Source organism: Apodemus sylvaticus, chromosome 9, assembly GCF_947179515.1.
Source record: "Apodemus sylvaticus chromosome 9, mApoSyl1.1, whole genome shotgun sequence".
NCBI lineage: Eukaryota > Metazoa > Chordata > Mammalia > Rodentia > Muridae > Apodemus > Apodemus sylvaticus.
The window spans coordinates 38,908,101-38,930,831 of record NC_067480.1 but is presented as its reverse complement, the minus strand read 5'-3'; the positions used below and the strand labels follow the sequence as shown (position 1 = coordinate 38,930,831).

The following is a 22,731-nucleotide window of genomic DNA, read 5'->3' as shown; positions in this document are numbered from 1 at the left end:
ATTTTTGTCCAAAAGAATAATTTATGTCTTTTTTTCAGTGCTGGTGGAACCCAAGGTTTCACTCGTGTTAGATTTCACCCGTGTTAGATAAACTTTCCATGGCTATCTTACCGCTCCAGCCTCTCCCCCCTCCACACACACAAAGGCATTCTAAGGTCATTTCTGATGTGTACAGGCTCTTGATAGATCTTTTTGTTTTGTTTTTTTCATTTCTGATACAGGGTTTCTCTGTGTAGCTGCCCTAAACTCACTCTGTAGCCTAGGCAGGCTTTGAATTCAGAGATTCGCTGCCTCTGCCTCCCCGGGCCTGGTATTAAAGTTGTGTGCCACCACTGCCAGTCTTGATATATCCTCATTTATTACCTTTGGCTGGCAGTGGTGTGAAGGGTAGGTTTCTCAAGTAGCCCAGGCTGGTCTCAAACTTACTCTGTGGTGAACCTGAGTCTCTGCCTCCACCTCCCAGGGCTGAGACTACAAGTGTGTACTATCATCCATCATTATGTCTTGGGTTTGTTTGTTTGATGTGGCAAGGCGCTATGTGGCACAAGCTGGCCCTTAGTTTGGAATCCCCTTGTTTCGGCCTCCTAAGTGCTTGGATGGCAGTGTCTGCCTCCCTCTCACTTTTAGTACCCATCCTGAAGAAGAATGACTATTCCAAGAGGATGACACATTGACTACTGACACCCTGGGACACTAATTCTCTATTTTAACCTTGTTTCAATTGACAGTAGTCCGTAAACTGGCCATGGTGGAGCATGCTGGTTTTCCTACTGCTTGGGAGGTGGAGGCAAAAGTACAGACCATTCTTAGCTGCATAGAGAGTTTGAGGCCATCCTGGGCTGCATGCTATCTGTCTCAAAATAACAAAAGAAAACAAAATTAAGCAAAGTAATCTATAACGTGTTCCTTGCATGGAAGCTCCCTGCAGGATCATATGTTAGATGAATTAAATGACATGTGGCCTATCGAGCTATCAGAACACTCCCTTGCCACAAAGGAGGCTGTAGATTAATGTTTATTAAGATGAAGACTTCAAGCTGGGTGGTCATAACACATTCCTTTAGTCCCAGCACTCAGGAGGCAGAGGCAGGCAGATCTGTGAGTTCAAGGCCAGCCTGGTCTACAGAGTGAGTTCCAAGACAGCCAGAGCTATACAGAAAAACCCTGTCTACAAAGAAAAAGAAAAAGAAAAAAGAAGAGAAAAGAAAAAGAAAAAGGAAAAGGAAAAGAGTGAAGACTTCATAAAAAGAAGACACATAATCCTGAGTGCCAGGACTATAGACATGTGAAACCATGTGTTGTTTATGTGGTACTAGGCATGAAACGGAAGGCTTTGTTCATGATAAACACATTCTCTGCCCACTGAGCTACAATCTGGGTTGTTTCATCAGGATACCCAGAAGCAGAATCTGGGGGAAAGGATGTAACATTTAGGTTGAGACTGTGTCGTGACAAAGCTTGGTTGCCAGCTTGACTATGTCTGGAGTAAAATCCCAGCAGCCAAGCACACTTATGAGGGATTCTTTTGATTGATTCATTTGAGGTGGGAAAATCCACCCTAAGTCTGGGTCACATTTTTCGGTGACAGCTCACGTAAAAGCACAGGGAAGAGGACACTTGGAAGTTCATCCACCCTGTTGCCGAGGCATCCCTTTGCTGGTGTCAGTACCTACTTCTTCAAGATTCCAATGTAGACTGAAGAGAGCAGCTCTCTAGGGTCTCCCTAGCACCAGATTGGGACTCAGAAGACATCCAGCCTCTTGGCCTTCTATCAGGAGACACCCTATAAGCTACTCTAATAAATCTAAACTATAACTAAATAACCATATGTGTGTGAGCGTGTCTGGGAATCATTCAAATATTGCATTCAAACCATTCAAACACCAATCTCAGTCAAACAGAGATGTTTACTAAATGCCACACCCAAGACTGATCAATCAAGGCTGGGTTCCAGGCTCAGGAACTGAACTGTGACATTAAATTAAATTCCTATAGGGTTTGTAACCCTATAGCCTAAAATCCACAGACATCTGTACCAAGTTATTCCACCAGTCAGGATTTATGAATAGGTGATTTCCTTAGGAACATGTCTTTGTTTTACACTTATCCTGCTCCCATTGGTTGAGGTATTCCACTGTGGCAGGGGACTTGCTTTGTCTAGCACTCGTGTCTTAACTTGTCTACCAGGATGGGACTTGTCTAACATTCATGTCTTAATTTGTCGACCAGGATGTCAGTTACTCGTGTACGTGTCTCTTTCTGTCAAGTGGGATGTCAGTTCCCAGGGAGGTCTTGAACTTAAACTTTACTCAACCCCTACTCAAAATGGAAGTCTCATTCCAAATAATTTCTTTCTTTCTTTCTTTCTTTCTTTCTTTCTTTCTTTCTTTCTTTCTTTCTTTCTTTGTTTCTTTCTTTCTTTGTTTCTTTGTTTCTTTCTTTCTTTCTTTCTTTCTTTCTTTCTTCTTCTTCTTCTTCTTTTTTGTTTGTTTGTTTGTTTGTTTGGATTTGGTATTTTGGAGACAGGGTTTCTCTGCCCTGGCTGTCCTGGAACTCACTCTGTAGACTAGGCTGGCCTCGAACTCAGAAATCCTCCTGCCTCTGCCTCACAGAGTGCTGGGATTACAGGCGTGCACCACCACCACCCGGCTGAAAGTTTCCTTATTAACGGCACAAAGTGGCAGGCTAGCCAAGTAACAGTTACCTAGGCCTTAACATTCCATCTAGGCCTTAATATAGGTATAAATAGATATAGATATATGATAGATAGATAGATAGATAGATAGATGATAGATAGATAGATAGATAGATAGATAGATAGATAGATAGATAGATAGATAGATGTGTGTAGTCTAAATACCTTGTGTGTGTGAAGCAGATTACTAATCTCACTATTTGCCAGGTGTTTGCTCCTCTCTGTCTTCCTGGCTCTGATGCTGGGGATGCAGAAGTGATCCCAACAGATACCGGCCTGTTCTTTCTGAGGTATGCCCAGTGCTGACAGCAAGAACTAAGCTAACTGCAGTGTCAGGTCATGAGGAGTGCTATGCAGCTGAGGACGAACTTGAAACCCTCATGCTCCTGCCTTCACCTCGCAGGCGCTGGGTCTATAGAGCTCTCCCACTCTGCCTGGTTTATACAGTGCTAAGAACTGAACCCAGGGCTTCGTGCCCCCTAGGCGACCACCTGACCAATTGAGCCACACCCCAGCCTTTCGACCTCTTTTGAAGGCCCCTCTTCCTCTTTCAGTCCCTTGGATACTAACATTCTCCGAGTTACTCTCTCTTTTATCTGTCTGTTGTTTTCTGCCCATTCTGGTAGCTTTCATGATCTACCAATATTCCAGTAATGAACCCAAGCTTGCCAAATCTTTCCCAGGCTTTCAGAGCTAGGTATTTTCCCCTAGGTAATTGGGTACACCTACTTGCTCCCCACAAATCGAAAGGCAGCCTCTTCCTGCAAACACGCCCTCTTTATTTTTCTTTTCCTTTCTCTTTCTTTTTTTTAATAGATTTCTTTTTTCTTTTTTTATTCAATATATTCTTTATTTATATTTCAAATGATATCCCCTTTCCTGGACCCCCCTCCCTGAAAGTCCCATAAGCCCTCTTCCCTCCCCCTGTTCCCCATCCATCCCTTCCTGCTTCCCTGTCCTGGTATTCCCCTACACTGATGGACCAGGGGCCTTTCCTTCCTTCTTCTTGGGCATCATTTGATGTGTGAATTGTTTCTTGGGTATTCTGAGCTTCTGGGCTAATATCCGCTTATTGGTGAATGCATACCATGTGTGTTCTTTTGTGATTGGGTCACCTCACTCAGGATGACATTCTCCACTTCCACCCACTTGCCTAAGAACTTCATGAATTCATTGTTTTTAATATCTGAGTAGTATTCTATAGTGTAAATATATCACATTTTCTGTATCCATTCCTCTGTTGAGGGATATCTGGGTTCTTTCCAGCTTCTGGCTATTATAAATAGGGCTGCTATGAACATAGTGGGGCATGTATCCTTATTACCTGCTGGGGAATCCTCTGGGTATGTGCCCAGGAGTGGTATAGCGGAGTCCTCCGGTAGTATACAGTGTTCTGCCTGCATGCCAGAGAGGGCATCAGATCTCATTATAGATGGTTAGGAGCTGCCATGTGGTTGCTGGGACTTGAACTCCAGACCTTCCTGAAGAGCAGCAGCTTGTACTATTAACCTCTGAGATGTCTCTCCAGTCCCTGCTCTTTCTTTCTTTATTTATTCATTTTTCTTTCTTTCTTTTTGAGACAAGTTTTCTCTGTGTCCTAGAACTCACTCTGTAGACCAGGCTGGCCTCAAACTCAGAGATCTGCCTGCCCTCCTGGGTGCTGGGATTAAAAGTGTGGCCATCATCATTCACTCTTTTCTTTTTTTCTTTTCCTTTCTTCCTTCCTTTTCTTCCTTCCTTTCTTTTTGAAACAGGGATTCTTAGGGTTTCATTGCTGTGAAGAGATACCATGAACAAGGCAACTCTTATAAAGGAAAGCATTTAACTGGGGCTGGCTTACAGTTTTAGAGGTTCATTATCACCATGGTGGGAAGCATGGCCGCATCCAGGCAGAAATGGTACTGGAGCTGAGAGGTCTACATTTTGACCTGAAGGCAGCCAGGAAATACTGTCTTCAGCAGGCAGCCAGGAGGAGGCTTTCTCCTGCACTGGGCAGAACTTGAGCATAGGACCTCAAAGCCCACCCCCACAGTGATGCACTCCCTCCAACAAGGCTACACCTGCTCCAATAGGCCAAATCTCCTAATCGTGTCATTTCCTGTGGGCCAAGCATATTCAAACCACCACACAGGTCTGTCTACATAGCCCTGGTTGGCCTCAAACTCACAGAGATCCTCCTGCCTCTGCCTCTGCCTCTGCCTCTGCCTCTGTCTCCTGAGTTCTAGGATTAAATTTGTACACTACTCATTCAGCAATAACATACCCCCTTCTTCTAATCAGTAACCCAGGCTGTAGGTTGAAGACTCCTTTCTGACTCCCCTCCCCCACTCACTGCTCCATTTCCTATTCAACTGACAGCCAAGTCCTATTGGTCTCCGCTTGAAGATCTCCTTGTAATGGGTACAAGGTTTCTCTATCTTGTCTTAGCTAAAGCCATCTTTGATTTAAACTGAAATGGACCCTTCCTTTTGTCCCCTGTCCTGAAAAGTCCCGTAGGAAAGCACCCAACCCTGTTCTAGAACCTCTGGTTGAAATACCCCAGCTAACCGCATGTTCTTGGCTCTTGTTAGCCTGCTAGCTTGCTTCCCCCTGTAACCTGGATGTAGTTTTCTGTGTTGTCTTTAAAAACTGTAACATGCGTTCAGGCTACCCTGTGAGAAGTGTTTCTCTCCACGAAGTCACAAGGCAGCTTAATACAGATGCTTAGTTTGAACTTTGTGCTGAGAAGTGTTTGGGTCTCTGCCTCAAACACTATCAAGTTCGTCCTCTCCTTCCACCACACTGTCACTGGTTTGTCCATGCCCTCCCCGTTTCTGCTACAACCTCCTAACAGGATCCCAAGACATGTCTCTAAGCTCCTTACCAGCCAGCTCCAGGGAGCCAGGTGACTTCATTACATATGCCTTAGGCTCAACCAGGGCTGGACACAGGCTGAGGTATAAAGTTTATCAAAGCACTCGGTGCCCTTTGAGGTTTGGCCTGCTAGTTGAGGCTGTGTCCTATCTCTCTCACCTTCACTTATGCCCTGAAGGACTTCTTAGATCTCCCCTAATCCAGCCCCATCCATCCCACACAGTAAATCGTCAGTGTAGTTCCGAATCTGAGAAAGCACTCTTGACATGTCAGCTTGAAATTATTTCTAGAAGCAATAGAGTTCAATTACTGTAGAGAAACCAAGCTAGAACAAACACCCTCTCTCCCTCAACTCAGATCTATCTCATGGGCTTGAGCCCCTGAATCAGGTCTCATGGGCTTGAGCCTCAACTCTTCCTCCGCTAACCCACCTGGGCAACCTCCAGTCAGTCAAGACAAGGAGCCTCTGTCCTGCCTCTGAAAGTGTGTCTGAAGTATTCCAAAGAGGATGATGACCCTACATGTGATGGTTTGTACATGCTTGGCCCAGGGAGTGGCACTATTAGAAGGTGTGACCTTGTTGGAGTGGGTGTGTCTCCGTGGGTGTGGGTTTTAAGACCCTCATCCTAGCTGCCTGGAAGTCAGTATTTTGCTAGCAGCCTTCAGATGAAGATGTAGAACTCTCAGCTCCTCCTGCACCATGCCTACCTGGACACTGCCCTGCTCCCACCTTGATGATAATGGAATGAACCTCTGAACCTGTAAGCCAGCCCCAATTAAATGTTGTCCTTGTAAGAGTTGCCTTGGTCATGGTGTCTGTTCATAGCAGTAAAACCCTAAGATACTACCCATGAGGTCTTTTACTTAGAGTCGTCTCTGGACTCGTTCTACCTTTGATGTTCTCTCCCAACCATATGCCTCTCTCTAGTCTCAACCTGGTCCAAGCCCCCACTGGGCCTTCCCTACCTCCAACCCTCACCAGGTCCCTCACCCTACTCTCCCACCCCCAGTCTCCCCTATTACTGACACTTATCTTCCCTTGCCTTACGCCAAGCTCTCACCCCAGCCCTGTATCCACCCCAGACTTACTCCAACCTTGGTCCCCGATCCCAGGCACAGCCTCGAATGCAGTCCTATCTGGAAGCTCAACCTCAGGCCACCCTTGTCTCTTCCCACCCCAATACGGGCCAGGACCTTCTTCTGCTTTACACTAGTAGGAGTTTCTGTTTCTGCCACGGGCAATCAAGGAGCCCAGGTGTCTTCAGCACTCCCTGCCATGCTCCCACACGGCTTAAAAGTGGAATGAAGCTGACCACAGAGGAACATGAGGAGGAGTGGAGTGTGGTGACCAGGAAGGGTGAAAGGAAGGCAGAAACCGGCACCTTTTAATGACATCTGTTCATTCTGTAAATATTTCCTGAGCACTTCATGGTCTCCAGGCATTACGTCCAACACCAGGATGGAAAGCAAACTAGACAGGTTTCTACCTTTGTTCAGAGAAAACAGATAAATAACTACAATTCCTTTTGAAAAAATGTTTTCAGATTTGTAAATTTTATGTGTAGGGATGCTTTGAGTGCACATATGCCTGTATATCACATGCATGTCTAGCGGCTGCAGAAGTCTGAAGAGGGCATTGGATCCCCTGCGACCTAAGTTACAGATTGTTGGGATCTACCGTGTGGGTGCTGGAAATCAAACCTGGATTCTCTGAAAGAGCACCAAGTTATCTTAACCACCGAGCATTCTCTCCAGCCCCAAACGTAATTTCCTAAAGTCATTTGACAAAGGAGTAGGAAGGTTAGGAAGTAACTTAATACAACTTGTAAAGGAGACAAGCCAGGTCCCCCCAAGAGACAATGGTTATACGTTGAGATAAGGCTGAACTCACATATGTTCTCATATGAGGGACAAAGGGGACCTCCTGACCGTGAGAGATGACCATGAATGACATTGGGGATGAGAGCCTGCTAAGGCAGTGCCTGCAGAGGTTGGTCCTGTAAAGCCTCTAGCCCACACCCAGTTTATGAGGAGGGGGTCTACTGCAGGAACACCAGCTACTCCACACACACCTTTTATTCTGGCCCACCCACAGACAAACATGGGACAGAAATTTTATTGGAAACATCTGCCCGCCCGGATGATTGACAGCACATCCGGCTTTATAAAGTTGCTGTTGCTCCGTGTCCAATTGGAAATGCCAAGGGGCGGAAGTCCCAGCTGCCAGTCTTGCTCCATCCTTGGCTCAGCTGGCACCCAACACACACACATCACCTCGGTGACACTGGTCACGGGGTAAAGGGGATTCTCATGCACTAGGCCTGGCTTCCCAAATATCCTCTGTCCACTCATGACCACCTACAGGGAAGAAACTCTTCAGCTCCATCACAAGGCTGCCTGGTGGCTTGGTGCTTCAGTGTCACCTGACCGATGTCCTCAGCAGGTGTTGCGACATTCTTCAAGATGGGAATAAGAGTCTCATGAACTGAGATCACAGGACTGCAAGCTACTAGACAGCAGAGTGCAGTGTGCTGAGCGGTCCAGGTGACGTTCCAAAGAGAGTCCAGCCCATGCCGGCCAATGCTAGATGCAAGTCCCAGTTCTTTATTCTAATGGTGGGTCAGGCTACAGGTGTGACCGTGATAATTACCCAAATCACAAGTCAAAGATGTATATGTTCAATAGGAATGGTGAAGTATTCTTCATGGAAGTATAAAGAGAGCTCTCAGTACCTCCACAGAAAGCAGGTGTGGGCCCTAGAGCTAGTAGTTACTAACATCTCCTGATCTTGTCTCCTCCCTCCCAAAGCAGATAGTATCTGCCCATAGCCCTAGTATACACACACACACACACCATATACCAAATACACACACCACACATACACACACACACCACATATACCATATACACACACCACACATACACACACACACCACATATACCATATACACACACCACACATACACACACACTACATACAGGCACACACATACACCACACATACATACACATGTACCACACACACAAAGATACAGCACACATACATACATACACATACCATACACACATACTCACACTATTTATACATAGACTCACACACACCACACACATCATACACACACCATATACACACCACACACATACATATACATCACGCATACATACATATACATCTACACACACAGCACACACACATACACCACACATACATACATACACACACATAGCACACACATACTCACACAGCCCACTGACACAATAGTTATCCTTCCCTTTGAAGGTGGGAGATCACTCTCCGGTAATTCTGGGAGGTTTAACAGATAGTGGTGAGAGACGAGTGAAAGGCCACGGGACGGTGTGTCAAGACCTCCTTGCGAACCAGGCCATGATCAGCAAGGATCTTGAGGAATTCGTGACGAAAATTGTGGCCAACAAAGGCATAGATGACAGGGTTAAGACAACTGTGAGAAAAACTCAGGATCTCAGTAATATACAGGGCGTGGTCAATGCCATTGCGGCGAGCGCAGGTATCTTCAATCAAGTGAGCTCCTAAGAGAGTGTCTGAGAGCAGAACCAGATTGTAGGGCAGACAACAGAGCAAGAAGACCAGCACAACAGCAAAGATCACCCACATGACTCGGTGCTTCTGCCCCATGCGAGCCTTAAAGAGCATGCGCAGTGTGAGCCCGTAGCAGACCAGCATGATAAGCAGCGGCAGGAGGAAGCCAAATATGTGGGACAGACCACGCAATGTTATCCGAAAATCTGTTGTGGCTTCACCCAGGACATCATAGCAGACTGTTGCAGAAAGGTATGGTTTATATGCCTGGCGGAAGATGACAAAAGGCAAAGACAGAATCAAAGATAGACCCCAGATGCCCACGCATACGAATTTAACCAAGTAGCGCTTTCGGGCCAGTGTGCGGGTGGCATGGACAATAGCCAGGTATCGGTCCACACTGATGCAGGCCAGCAGTAGGATACCACTAAAGAAGTTGACTTCCTTCACCAGTGAGACCATTTTGCAGAGGGGTGTGCCAAAAATCCAGCCCTTCAGTTTGGAGACAGCCAAGAAGGGCAGGGTCACTGAAAAGAGTAGGTCGGCGATGGCTAGGTTCAGCACGTAGACATCGGTGACCGATCGGGACCTTTGCCTGTACAAGATAACCAGCATCACCAGCGAATTTCCCAGCAAGCTCAGAAGGGACACCAGTGCATAAAAGACAACTAAAGCCGGCTTGTCGGTTATTGGAACTCTCTTACAGGGGCTGAAATCATCTCCAGTGGGTAGCATTCCAGTGGTATTTCCAAATTGTTTCTCAGAGTCACCCTCAGGATTAGTCCAGATGAAATATTCACACTTGTCCATTGTTTGATCTAGGTGAAAGGTTAGAAGGAGAGAAATAGGATTTAGTAACCAAATTCAAGTGTCGTGAATGCTGTGGGATAGTATTGGCTTCTTTCTCTCTGTTGCCTTGACAACCATAGTTCACCCCCTTTGCCTTCAACTCAAACTCCGGTAGAAGTTAGCTTCCTAATGCTGTCAAAGTCCTTGGACACTCAGTTTAAATATAAAATAAAATCCATGCAACACATCCTTGCCTTCAGTTGGCTCTACAGTTCGCAACTCTATGTCCATCTCTATCTTGTCTTCTCTTAGCCATCTTTGTCCTCAGCCACGCCCCTGGATTCAGATGCAGTCAGCAGGTTGTTATAGACTCAGGGAAAAGGCAGCACAAGCAACAGAAATGAGGTGTATCCGGGTGCCCCTCCTACCTCATATCTAATATGTGCCCCCTCATTATTGGTTGCCATTTTTGTAAAGACATTGTTTTTCATTGCTTTTACTTATGTCTATGTGCATATGTACTTGTCTGTATGTCTGTATGCAAAGGTCAGAAGAAGGTATCCAATCCCTTGGGACTGGAACTACCCGGAGTAGCAAGTTGCCCAAAGTGGGTGCTAGGGACCAAACCCTCTAGAGCAATCCAGGCTCCTAACTACCAAGCTATCTCCCCCGCCTCTTGTTTGCCTTCTTAAAATCTACCTGGAGAAAGAGTTGATAATTTCAGATTACATTAAGCTGAACTCTGTGCCTTGACTTATGACGAGATTGTGCCCAGCTTTCACAGCTGTAAACATTACGTTAAAAGTACACACAAGGGGCGGAGATGATGCGACGAGTAAAGGCACTGCCAAGCCTATAGACTCAGATTTGATCCCCAGAACCCACGGGGTAGAAGAAAGAACTATCTCATGTGGGTTATCCTCTGGCCTCCACACCTAAGCTCACACGCACATTAAGTGTGAAATAGAAAATTTTTAAATACATATTAAGGGTTGGTGAGATACCTCAGTAGATAAAAAGAGCTTGCCACACAAGTCTGACACCTTAAGTTTGCTCCCAGAATCCATGATGGAAGAAGGAAACCAACTCCTTAAAATCATCCTCTGGCCTCTGGCCTCTTTATATAGTCCTGCGTAAACACAAACACACACACACACACACACACACACACACACACGTATGGCGCACCTCTACCCATCGCCAGGGCTCTCTGATCTGGAAATACTTAAAAGTAACCAGGTTTAAAACAAGCATACTGCTACCCAATGCCCACTCTCAAGGGTGACCTTACCTGGGGCCTTTAATCCCCACAGATTTCCATTTATCAACTGCAATTGTGGGAAGACAGGGAGCTCTCCCAGGCCTCGAAGGCTTGGGTTCTATGGCAAGCATATCCACATCCCCACCCCTCGGGATGTTCTCTCAGTACCAGAGTTTGCATCTTCACAGAAGATGAAGGCTTAGAGGGAAGCAATCAACACTGAACCGGGAAAATGTTCACCTCAGCCACATAACAGGAGAGGGATAAAAAGCAGATTGGTAGGGGCTGCGGGGTGTGTGTGACCACAAGCATCTAGGAAGTCAGAGTTGAGTACCTACTCACAGTGAGGAGACAAGAAACCATTTATCAGAAATCCCTGAGCTCCACAAAAAACAGTGTATTTTCTAAAATAAAGTTGAGCCAAGCTTTCCTACCCAAACAAGTGTGCTGACACACAGCCGACACGAGCTTCCTACCTGAGGTACCAGCTGGGTATGTTCCTTGCGTGTGGAAGGAGCCTGCAACTCAGAGGCCCGAATGATTGAACAGCTGAAGGAACTGGATGAATAAATAAAGAAAAAGAGGGAGAAACCACACCTCCCCCTTAGAGCCCCACCCATGTCTGCATTTTGGAGCAGATTAAGTCATGGGACCCAGAAGCATCAGGGGTTCATGTGAGTTCCGCAGGCATAGCAGGGTGAAGCTACAGTAAAGGGTGTTCTCTCTAAATTCTTCCCTTCCAGAGACTTCCACCATCTTCAGTTTCTTAAATTGACCTGCACATTCCATACCCTTGTTTCCTAATAGATTACCTTGAAAAGCTTCTAACTTCCCAAGTGGAATAAGAAAGGGGGCAGTATTGACTTTCTATAACAGAAGTTTCAGAAGTCCATGATGGGAAAGACTTAGGGAGTCTAGAAGGAGAACTTAGGGGGAAAGCTGGTGGGAAAGAGTGAGAAGTCTACACGTAAGCTGTGTTTGGACAGCACGCAGACATTTATGTTGGTGCTGGAATAGGACCCAGCACGCAGTGCATGCTGGGACAAGATGATGGGAGGCACCATCCCCAAGCAGGTGGCCCTGGTCGGCATAAGGAAACTAGGTGGAGATGGAAAAATGACTGATTGGTTAAGAACACAGGCTGTGGGCTGGAGATATGGCTTAGCAGTTAAGAGCACTCACTGCTCTCCCAGAAGTATTGAGTTCAATTCCCAGTAACCACATGGTGGCTCACAATCATCTGTAATGGGATCCGATGCCCTCTTCTGGTGTGTCTGAAGACAGCTGCAGTGTACTCATAAACATTAAACAAGCAAATAAAAGAACATGATCTGCTCTTCTGGGGAACTCAAGGTTGATCCTCAGCACCCAGATAGTAGCTCCCAACAGTCCGAAGCTCCAGTCTCTGGGGACTCTGATGCCCTCTTCTGGCCTCTGAGGGCACTACATGCACATGGTGCTCAGATGTACATGCAGACACAACACCTGCGTACACAAAATTGCCTATTCTGTGTGTGTCAAGATGAACTTTTCCTGCAAGTAGTTTACAAAGAACTGCATTTAAAATGTAATATTTTCATGCTTAGCTCCTTTTATAATTTTATGCTTATAATTCCCACAGCAGGGACTGGAGAGATGGCTCAGCGGTTAAGAGTTAAGACTGCTCTTCCGAAGGTCCTGAGTTCAAATTCCCAGCAAACACATGGTGGCTCACGGCCATCGGTAATGAGATCTGACGCCCTCTTCTGGTGTGTCTGAAGACATCTACAGTGTACTTACATATACTAAATAAATCTTAAAAAAAATAATTCCCACAGCAAATTAGTTGTGCTCTATTATCTCGTATACATTTCAATACCGTAATCTTTCTTTTCCAAATGAAAATGAAACCTTCAGGTCCCACAAACGAAAAAGGTTTTCATGAAAGCTAGCTGGGCATGACCCATTGAGTGGGCCAACAAGCAGCGTTCCTCTGTAGTTTCTGCTTCAAACTCCTGCTCAAGATCCAGCCCCGAGTTCCCTCAGTGTTGGACTGTGGCCCATACTGCAAAATAAATCCTTTCCTCCCCTAAGTTGCTTTTAGTCACAATCTTTTCTCAGAGAGACAGCCATGAAGAGGAAACTCTCCCAAACCTTTTTCCATTATACTGTGAGCGCCACAGTGTTGTGCGTTTACAAGGGAGTCTCCTGCTTCTCACTGTATGTATGCAGCTAGAGGGCCAAGGTCTCCTTTCCAATCTGCCTTTAGAGCTGTCCTCTGCTAGGAAACACACCATGCGACTGCCAAGGGTTGTCAAAGAAATGGTAATTTGGGTTGGAGTGTGCTGGGCCCAGAGCAAGAGGGAGAAGGGAAAGGGGTAGGGGGAAAATGGTGTTTCTCATGTAACTCCTGGAGTACGCTGCACCACTCTAAAAGGACTGGCCACCTACTCACACCTCAGATCTGTCTGAGAGCTTCCTTCCATGCGGCTAGGCTGGCCTTCCTGTCTGCCGTTGCTCCTGTCGGGGAAGCGGATCTGGGCTGTCAGTGCCAATCTTTGAAAGTTTAAATTCTACTCCTCCCATAAATGCCAGCATGTCATACTACTGTTGCCTGCCATCTTGACACTGGCGAATGCAGTGGCCTCCAGGATTCTTTGTGCATTTATAAATACTGGCAAGGAGGCTAGGGCCCTGCCTGGCTTGGTACAGTGTTGCCTAACTTTTAGGAAGGCCTGGGTTGCATAAAACCTGGCATGGGGTAGTGCGGGGAAGTGGGGACTATGAAGATGTTTCAGCAAGTCAGAGCACATACCGCATAAGAACCTGAGTTCAAGCCCTCAGCACCCAGGTAGAGCCAGGCATGGCCAAGTGCACTCCTCTAGTCCTAGCACTGAGTGTGGGTTACAGAAACAGGAAGATTAGAGCTAGTGTTGGGTGGCCATCAGTCCAGGTTCAGTGAGAGACCATGCCTCTCAGGAGACTAAGGCATAAAATAATAAAACAGGACACCCAATATCCTCTGATGTCCTCTGGCCTACACACATACCTGTATGTGCACATCCAAACACACACGTGAACATGTACCACACTCACATACACTCCACCACACACATAAAGTCAAGGTCTGAATGTAACAGTACATCCCTATTATCTAAAGGCATCCTCAACCATAGACTGAATTCAAGGCCAGCCTGTCATGCCATGAAGTACAGTATCAGCCTGGAGTACATGATACCCTGTCTCTTGGGGGGGGGGGAGTTGCAGGAACTATGAGGAGACAATTGCCCTGGTGTCACTGGTGTCACTGGTGTTGGACTATGGGCTCTGATGTCTGGACTGGGCAAGACTTGAAATGGGGTAGTCCTAGAAAGGAAGGCACTTTTCCACCAGCCATCTAAATAGGAGGCAGCTCCTGGGGCAGAAAACGCTGAGGACCCAAGAGGAAACGGTGGGACCTAAACTGTAAAACACCTCAAGATAGTAGCGCTTCCTCAGAGCCCCGCCAACTCTAGGAGATCTCTCTACAAACATTCCTTTTGAAAAGAAACCCCAGAGAACACACCGGCCTGCAGGGAGAAGAGAACTTCCACCACATGGAAGCAGCAGTCAACAGACAGTGAGGAAATAGTGACCTGGAAGGAAAGTACTGGGAAGGGGATCAAGGCCTGTCTAAGACTTAGATTTTAAAGCCGTGCAGTGGTGGTGCACGCCTTTAATCCCAGCACTCGGGGAGGCAAAGGCAGGAGTGTCAGAGTAAGGTTGAGGCCACCCTGGGCTACATAGTGAATTCCAGGTCAGCCAGGGCAACATAACAAGATTCCATTTCAAAAGACCAAACAATAGATAAATAAACAAACAAACAGGGGATGTCAAGATGGCTCAGCAGTCAAGAGCACTAGATGCTCTTGCAGAAGACCCAGGTTCAATACCAAACACACACACTGAGCAGATCACAACAGCTTGTAAATCCAACTTCAGGAAAGCTGGCCCCTAAGTGCTACTCACGCACAGGGCACACATACAGGCAAAATACACACAAGCACAATACCTACATACATGACATAATAAAATTTAAAAGTTAACCCAGTGGTGGCGCACGCCTTTAATCCAAGCCCTTGGGAGGCAGATGCAGGGGGAATCTCTGAGTTCAACTCCAACTTAGTCCACAAAAGTCCAGGACAGCCAGGGCTACACAGAAAAACTCTGTCTTGAAAAATAAAAATTAAAAAAAAATTTTTTTCAAAAAAAAATTTTTAATTAAAATTTACACTAAACAAGATCTATCAGCTCTCTGAGTTCTCTGAGTATAGTTATCACTTGCTTTTCCCAAGCCCTCTGTTGAGGCAGTTCACAGCTCGTGAGGATTTTAGTGAATCTTGGAGCGATTGGGGAAAGGCTGGATCAGCCCTGCAGCCCAGGAGCAAAGGGGAAACAGCCCCTCTGGATGAGCGTGGTGGGGGCTGCGGCCTTTTCAGAAAGATGGAGCTGGAGGGTGAAGGTTGGAAGCATCTCTCAACTCGAGGTTGGGTAAAGCATTTCACGGGAGGAAGGGAAAGGCTCAAAGAGATAGCAAGAAATAAAGCTTTCCCAGTTGACAGGGCAAGCCAGCCCCCAATGCATGCTCTGCAATCCATCTCCCGCCCACGACTGCTCCCAGCACACCACGCACCGTGTTCCCACCAGGGATGAACACTCAGTGCCACAAAGATGACAGTGACAGACGCAGCCTGGATGCCAGGCAACCGGCAACGTGCGTGAGTCTCCACCATCTCATCCTTAACACTGTCTTAAACTCAGCGATTTGTCTGCAAGATGGACTGCCACACAGTCAGACCCTGTGTGGTCTCCCAAGCACACATTTAACACACAATCATCTGTTTACATCCTTCCAGAAGAATCCGCTTCCATCTGGAGGTCAAAGTGGAATTGTGTTTCTTCCTGTCTCCATGTGACATCCCCGTGGTCACAGTGACAAGGGTAGAGGGCAAGTCTGTGACCTGTGATGAGCCAATCAAAGCAAAAGTCAGATGATTGCTCGGGGTGAAGTACGTTATGTCATCTTGTGGTAACTGACGGATATTTTGTTACCACAAACAACAATATTGTCTGAGAACCCAAACAAAAATATACAGAAGGAAGAAGATCTGAGAAAATAATCAGAAATCGGAGCCAGGGTTCTGCACAAACCTTTTGTTTGTTTGTTTTTGTTTTTGTTTTGATTTTGTTTTTTCGAGACAGGGTTTCTCTGTGTAGCCCTTATTTATTTATTTACTTACTTATTTATTTATGTGCATTGGTATGCGTGTACCTTTGTACACCCATACCAATGCATTTTGCCTGTATGTATGTCTGTATGAGTGTGCCAGATTCCCTGGAACTATAGGTACCAAGAGTTGTGAGCCGGGCGGTGGTGGCGCACGCCTGTAATCCCAGCACTCTGGGAGGCAGAGGCACGCGGATTTCTGAGTTCGAGGCCAGCCTGGTCTACAGAGTGAGTTCCAGGACAGCCAGGGCTATACAGAGAAACCTTGTCTCGAAAAAATCCAAATCCAAATCCAAAAAAAAAAAAAAAAAAACCGGAAGAGTTGTGACCTGCTATGTGAGTGCTGGTCATTGAACCTGGGTCCTCTGGGAAAGCAGCCAGTGTTCTTAACCACTGAGCCACCATCTTTCTCCCTAAATGTCTCCTTTATAAGTTGGTAGGTATGTCTTGGTAGGGGGTTGTTATCACATAGATAGAAAAGTAACTAAGTTGCCTCCAATGGTGTGACAATGTGACAATATTGACACTGGATAGGAGGTCAGGCACCAAACCTAACTTCCAGGTGCTAATCCCAGCTCTGTCCCTCAGGCCATTTGATCTCTGTCTCAGTTTTCTCTCCTGTGTAAAATTGCAATAAAAGTAGCATTGTCTGCTAGCCATGGTAGCGCATACAGTTAGCCCTATCATTGAGGAAACAGAAACAGGGGGGATCTCTGTGAGTTCAAGGTCAAAACCAGCCAGGGTTACATAGTAAGACATTGTCTCGAAGAAAGAGGTGGAGGGGGGAGAGAGGGGGGGGGAGGAAGGGAGGGAAAAAGAGAGAGAGAGAGAGAGAGAGAGAGAGAGAGAGAGAAGGAGGGAGGGAGGGAGAGAGAGACAGAGAGAATGAGAATGAGAAAATGGCCTGACAACTTGACAAAAGCTCTCTGCACCAAACTTGATGACTTGAATTTGATCCCTGGGACCCATACTAGGAGAGAACTGACTCCCACAAGTTGTCGTTGTTGTCATCTGACATCCACAGTATGTGTACTAGATCATGCACAAGTACATGAACATACAGACAGACACACAGACACACACTCATAGAGACACACAGAGACAAAGCTAAATAGTGAGATCCTGTCTCAAAAAAAAAATTTAAAAACTAAGCCGGGCGTGGTGGCACACACCTGTAATCCCAGCACTTGGGAGGCAGAGGCAGGCGGATTTCTGAGTTCGAGGCCAGCCTGGTCTACAAAGTGAGTTCGAGGACAGCCAGGACTACACAGAGAAACCCTGTCTCGAAAACCCAAAAACAAGACAAAAAAAATTTTTAAACTAAAGTAAAATAAAAAACAAATACAAGCAAGGCGGTGGTGGCGCACGCCTGTAATCCCAGCACTCTGGGAGGCAGAGACAGGCAGATTTCTGAGTTCAAGGCCAGCCTGGTCTACAGAGTGAGTTCCAGGACAGCCAGGGCTACACAGAGAAACCCTGTCTCGAAAAAACCAAAATCCCCAAAAAAACCACAAACAAACAAACAAAAACACAAAAGGCAATCCTCACTTGGAGTTCTTCCTGCCCTTGGGAATTCTTTCTCACTTTTTCTTACTGAATTAATATTTATTGTGTTAACAAAAAATTTTAAACTTAAAAAAATATAGAGAGATATATTTATTTATCCTTTTAATACTAGCAAATGAATCCGCACCATCCTTGTACACTCTGTGAAAGCACTCTGTCACTGAGCCACGTCCCCAGCTCTAAATCTTTCTTAACTGACACATGAAAGTCATTGTTGGGGGTAGGGCAGCACACATCTTTAATCCCAGCGCTTGTAAAACAAAGGCAGCTGGATCTCTGTGAGTTCGAGGCCAGCCTGGTCTACAAAGCAAGTTCCAAGACAGCCAGGGCTACACAAAGAAACTCTGTCTCAAAACAAACAAACAAGCAAGCAAGCAAGCAAATGAAATTATGCATTCTTCTGGATGCACTGAGATGCTTTTATCCATGTATATGCTGTGGAATGTTTCATCCTGGTTTTTCTATGGTGAAAACATTGGAAATTTTTCCAATCTTTCTTGAAACATAGACCACATAATCCATAGTCACCCTCCTGAGCAGCAGATGACAGAAAGTTACTTCTCCAGTCTTGCTAAGACTTAGTAGCCACTGGCCACCCCATCCTCCTCCTCCTCCCTTCCCTCCCCTCTCCTCAGCCCCAGACTCTGTTTTCATGGCATCAGTGTTGGGCTTTTTCTCCCTAGACTCCATATGAATGAGATCTGAATGAGAATGAGATATGAATGAGATTTGGTGCCTGACATAACTTCACTCAACACAGTGTTCTCCTGTCCATCCATGTCATCACAAAGGACAGGATCCTGTTCTCTTTGACGACTGGATTGTCTCCCGTGATGCACACATACTATGTTTTCTTCTCTACTCCTCAGTTGACAGAGATCAACTTCCATTTCTTGGCTCTTGTGACTAGAGCAGCAGTGAGTGTACAAGCTTAGCCACTTCACCAACAGGCTGATGTCATTCCCTATGATGTAGACACAGACAGAAGACTGAATCACATGACGGTTTTGTTTTTAAGTTTCCAAGGAACCTCCATGGGGCTTTCTGTAATGGCTACATCAACTTGCATTCCCACAACAGTGTGAAAGGTTCCCTTTCCCCACACCCTGACCAGTGCTTACTGTCTTACCTTTTTACCAATAGCCATTCTAACAACTGTGGGCTGATGTCTCATTGTGGGATTTCTGTGGGTTGTTTTGTTTTGTTTTGTCTTGAGGGACAGTCTCGCTGGATGGCCCTGAGTGGCGTGGAACTCACTTTGTAGTCCAGATTGGACTTGAACTCACAGAGCTCTGCCAGCCTTTGGCTCCCAAGGCTGTCTCCCAAGGGCTGACATTATGAGAGTATGACACCACACCCAAGCTCACTGTGGTTTTAATTTGCATTCCCATTATGACTGGAGGTGTTGATTTTTTTATACAGCTGTTGGTTATTAGCACATCCTTCCTTCTCTGTGTGCATGTGCTCATGTGTTCAGGGATACATGTGCACATGTGGGTTCATGTTTGGAGGACAGAGGTTGACATTGAATGTCTTCTTCAATCCTCCCCATGCCTTTTTTTTTTTTAGATCTTATTTTTATTTTATTTTCAATTATGTGTGTTCTTATAAGCACAGTGCTTTCCAAGGCCAGGGGAGGGTGTTGGATCCCCTGAGGCTTGAGTTGTGAGCCACCCAGCGTGGATACTGGGTGCGGAACCAGGGTCCTCTAGAAGTCAGGGAGCACTCTTAGCCACTGAGCCATCTCTCCCGTCATCCACCTTAATTTTTGAGACTCAATCATTCACCAAACCAGGAGCTCACTGATTCAACCAGACTGGCTAGCCAAACAACCCGCAGGAATCCCCCGTCTCTGCCTCCCCAGAACTGAGATGACAGATGTGTGCTACCTCACCCAGCTTCTACACAGGTTCCAGGGACCAAGCTTGTCTTTATGGCAAATACCTTAAGGACTGAGCTAGCTCTGCAGCTATTTGGTGTATTGAATTACTAATAGTGGTTTTCTTGTTTTGTTTTTAAGACTCTTCGCTGGCCTCAGACTTGTGATTCTGCTGCTGCAGCCTCCCAGTGCTGGATACCACAGGTAGGTATAACAGGCCCGGCTTAATGTTGATGTTAAGAGATTGTGTCTGTTGATTCTGTATCCCAGAACTTGACTGATTCGTTATTGTTGTTGCTGTTCTAATACTTTTGGTGGGATCTTTGGAATTTTTCTATAAAAGATCATGTCAAAGACTAACAATTGAACTTGTTCCTTTATTTATTTTTTAAGATAGAGACATTCTGTGGCCTAGGCAAGCTTCAAACTTGGGGTACTCCTCTTCCCCAATTTTTGACACGCTGGTGTTACAGGTGTGAGCTACCCTGCCTGGCTTAAATAATTGAGTTTTTTTTGTTGTTTTGTTTTGTTTGTTTTTTGTTTGTTTTTGTTTTTTTGTTTTTTTGTTTTTTTTGAGACAGGGTTTCTCTGTATAACGCTGGCTGTCCTGGATCTCACTCTGTAGACCAGGCTGGCTTCAACTCAGAAATCCACCTGCCTCTGCCTCCCAAGTGCTGGGATTAAAAGCATGTGCCACCACTGCCCAGCTTTCCTTTTTTTTTTTTTTAAGATTTATTTGTTTTATATATGTGAGGGCACTGTAACTATCTTCAGACACACCAGAAGATGATATCAGACCCAAGGTTGTGAGCCACCATGTGGTTGCTGGAAATTGAACTGAGGACCTCTGGAAGAGCAGCCAGTGCTCTTATCAGTTGAGCCATCTTTGCAGCCCAAGTTGTTCCTATTTTAAGCTCATTTTTCTAATCGAGAACAGGTTTTGAATTTTACCCAGGGTTTCTATATAGATAATAATGTGACTTTCCCCCCTCAAAATAGATTAGCAAATTAATTTCGCTGATTAGTTTCCTAATACTGAGTGCTGCTTGGGCTTTAGAATAAATACCGTTTCTTGAATAAGAAGAATGGGATAGAAGCTGAAGACATGAACTGGTGTTGTCTTAGTTAGGGTTTCTCTTGCTGTGATGAAACACTATGACCAAAAGCAGCTCGGGGAAGAAAGGGTTTATTTCAGCTTACACTTCCACATCACAGTCCTTCACTGAGGCTACCTCAGGGCAGGAACTCCAGCAGAGCAGGAACCGGAAGGCAGGAGCTGGTGCAGAGGCCCTGGAGGGAGCTGCTGACTGGCCTGCTCCCCATGGCCTACTTAGCCTGCTCTCTTATAGAACCCAGGACTGCCTGCCCAGGGATGGTGGACCAGACCCTCTGACATTGATGATAATTAGGAAAATTATCACTTGCCATGGGCCAGTCTGATGTGGCTATTTTCTTAATTCAAGTTCTCTCTTCTCAGAGTGAAAGGACAGAAAATAATACAGCCTAACTCTGATGACCCCAAGAAGTCAGAAGTTTAAAATGCTATCTCACTTTGTTAGAAACTAGGTAAAAGGTCAACATTCCAGAGCCCGCCCTTTGTTTAGATCTAGCAGAAAGGTGATCCTAGCCCCACAAGGTAACTGGAAATGGGCTAAGCTTATCTTGCTTCTGTAAACTGCTTATGCCATTACCCCTATACAGGAGTTCACGCAGCTATAGACATTCAAGAAAATAGGAAACTAATTGTTCCACTGAGCGTGGGCTCCGATAATTTAAACTGATTGGCCTAAAAACTATGGAGTGGTACAAATCAATTGGTTCGCATTTCACGGGCTCTCCATGCTAAGAAATGATTGGTTTGTGATTCGGGGCTTTGTCGTAAACTTATAAAAGCTGTCGCAATTCGGCACTCGTGGTCCACAGTCCTCTAGCCCTGCGAGGTGTACGGCTGTGGAACCCAGAATTCTGGAATAAAGAAACCCTCGTATTATTGCATCGAGACCGTTTCTTGCGAGTGATTTGGGTGTCGCCTTCTGGGGCGTGGGGTGCTGGGGCACCCTCGGTTTGGGGGGTCTTACAAGATACTACCTGTGTCAAGCTGACATAGCGCAAATGGCCTTCAAAGCCTTGCTTGGTCTCTCTCACCCTCTGTTCCTGGCCTCTGCCTCCACCTGAGTGGCCCAAACACTAGAAACTTCCTGTCTCCTAGCTCCTGGGAGTCTAAAGTAGAGATGTCAGCATGACTTTTTTCCTCTTTAGGGCAGTGAGAGGAACTCTAACCTGTTCCAGACATTGCCCCAGAGCCTGTAATTTGCTGGCAAAAGGTGGAGTTCCTCGGCCTTTAGAAGCACAATCCAGCATCTGACCTTATGTCCCCATGCTCCCTCCACTGTGTCCCTGTTCATTGGTTCCTAGGAATGTACCCCATTTTGATAAGATGACCTGTTGTTGAGGTTTTTGTCTTTTATTGTCTATTGTAATGCTAAGCACAGGGAGGCAGGCGTGGGGGCAGGACCTGATAGCCCCGCCCCCAAGTTAAATTCTGATTGGTAAATAAAGATGCCAATAGCCAGTAGCTAGGCAGAAGAGACATAGGTGGGGTTCTCTGCTGGGGGTGAAGAGGAGGAAGGAGAAGCAGCCATGGGTTAAGAGTTAAGAGAGCTCGGCCCTGAGGGCTGCCCAATTGGAGTTAAGAGGAGCCCAGGTAAAACTTAGTAAATAGGCAATAACTCTGGTTTATCCATAGGAAAATAGATTTTGACGGCAAGGAGAGCAGGCAGCTGCCCAGTTCTTGTGTTGGTTAAGGCTTATTGTAAATATAAAAGCTGTGTGTCTTTCATTCGGGAATAGGTTTAAGGCTGGCAGGCGGAGATTTAAATAATTA

The 22,731-nt window shown here is 46.0% G+C and overlaps 1 protein-coding gene across 1 annotated transcript; it reads right to left on the bottom strand.

Moving 5' to 3' along the window:
* Positions 1-8,861: 8,861 nt before the first annotated feature.
* LOC127691887 (C-X-C chemokine receptor type 1) lies at positions 8,862-9,917 on the bottom strand. Its single transcript, XM_052191824.1, has one exon. The coding sequence runs from the start codon at positions 9,915-9,917 to the stop codon at positions 8,862-8,864; it is 1,056 nt and encodes a 351-aa protein (XP_052047784.1).
* Positions 9,918-22,731: the final 12,814 nt, after the last annotated feature.

Excerpts from the sequence above, each read along its gene's own strand:
- LOC127691887 (XM_052191824.1), bottom strand. The coding sequence starts at position 9,917 with ATGGACAAGTGTGAATATTTCATCTGGACTAATCCTGAGGGTGACTCT.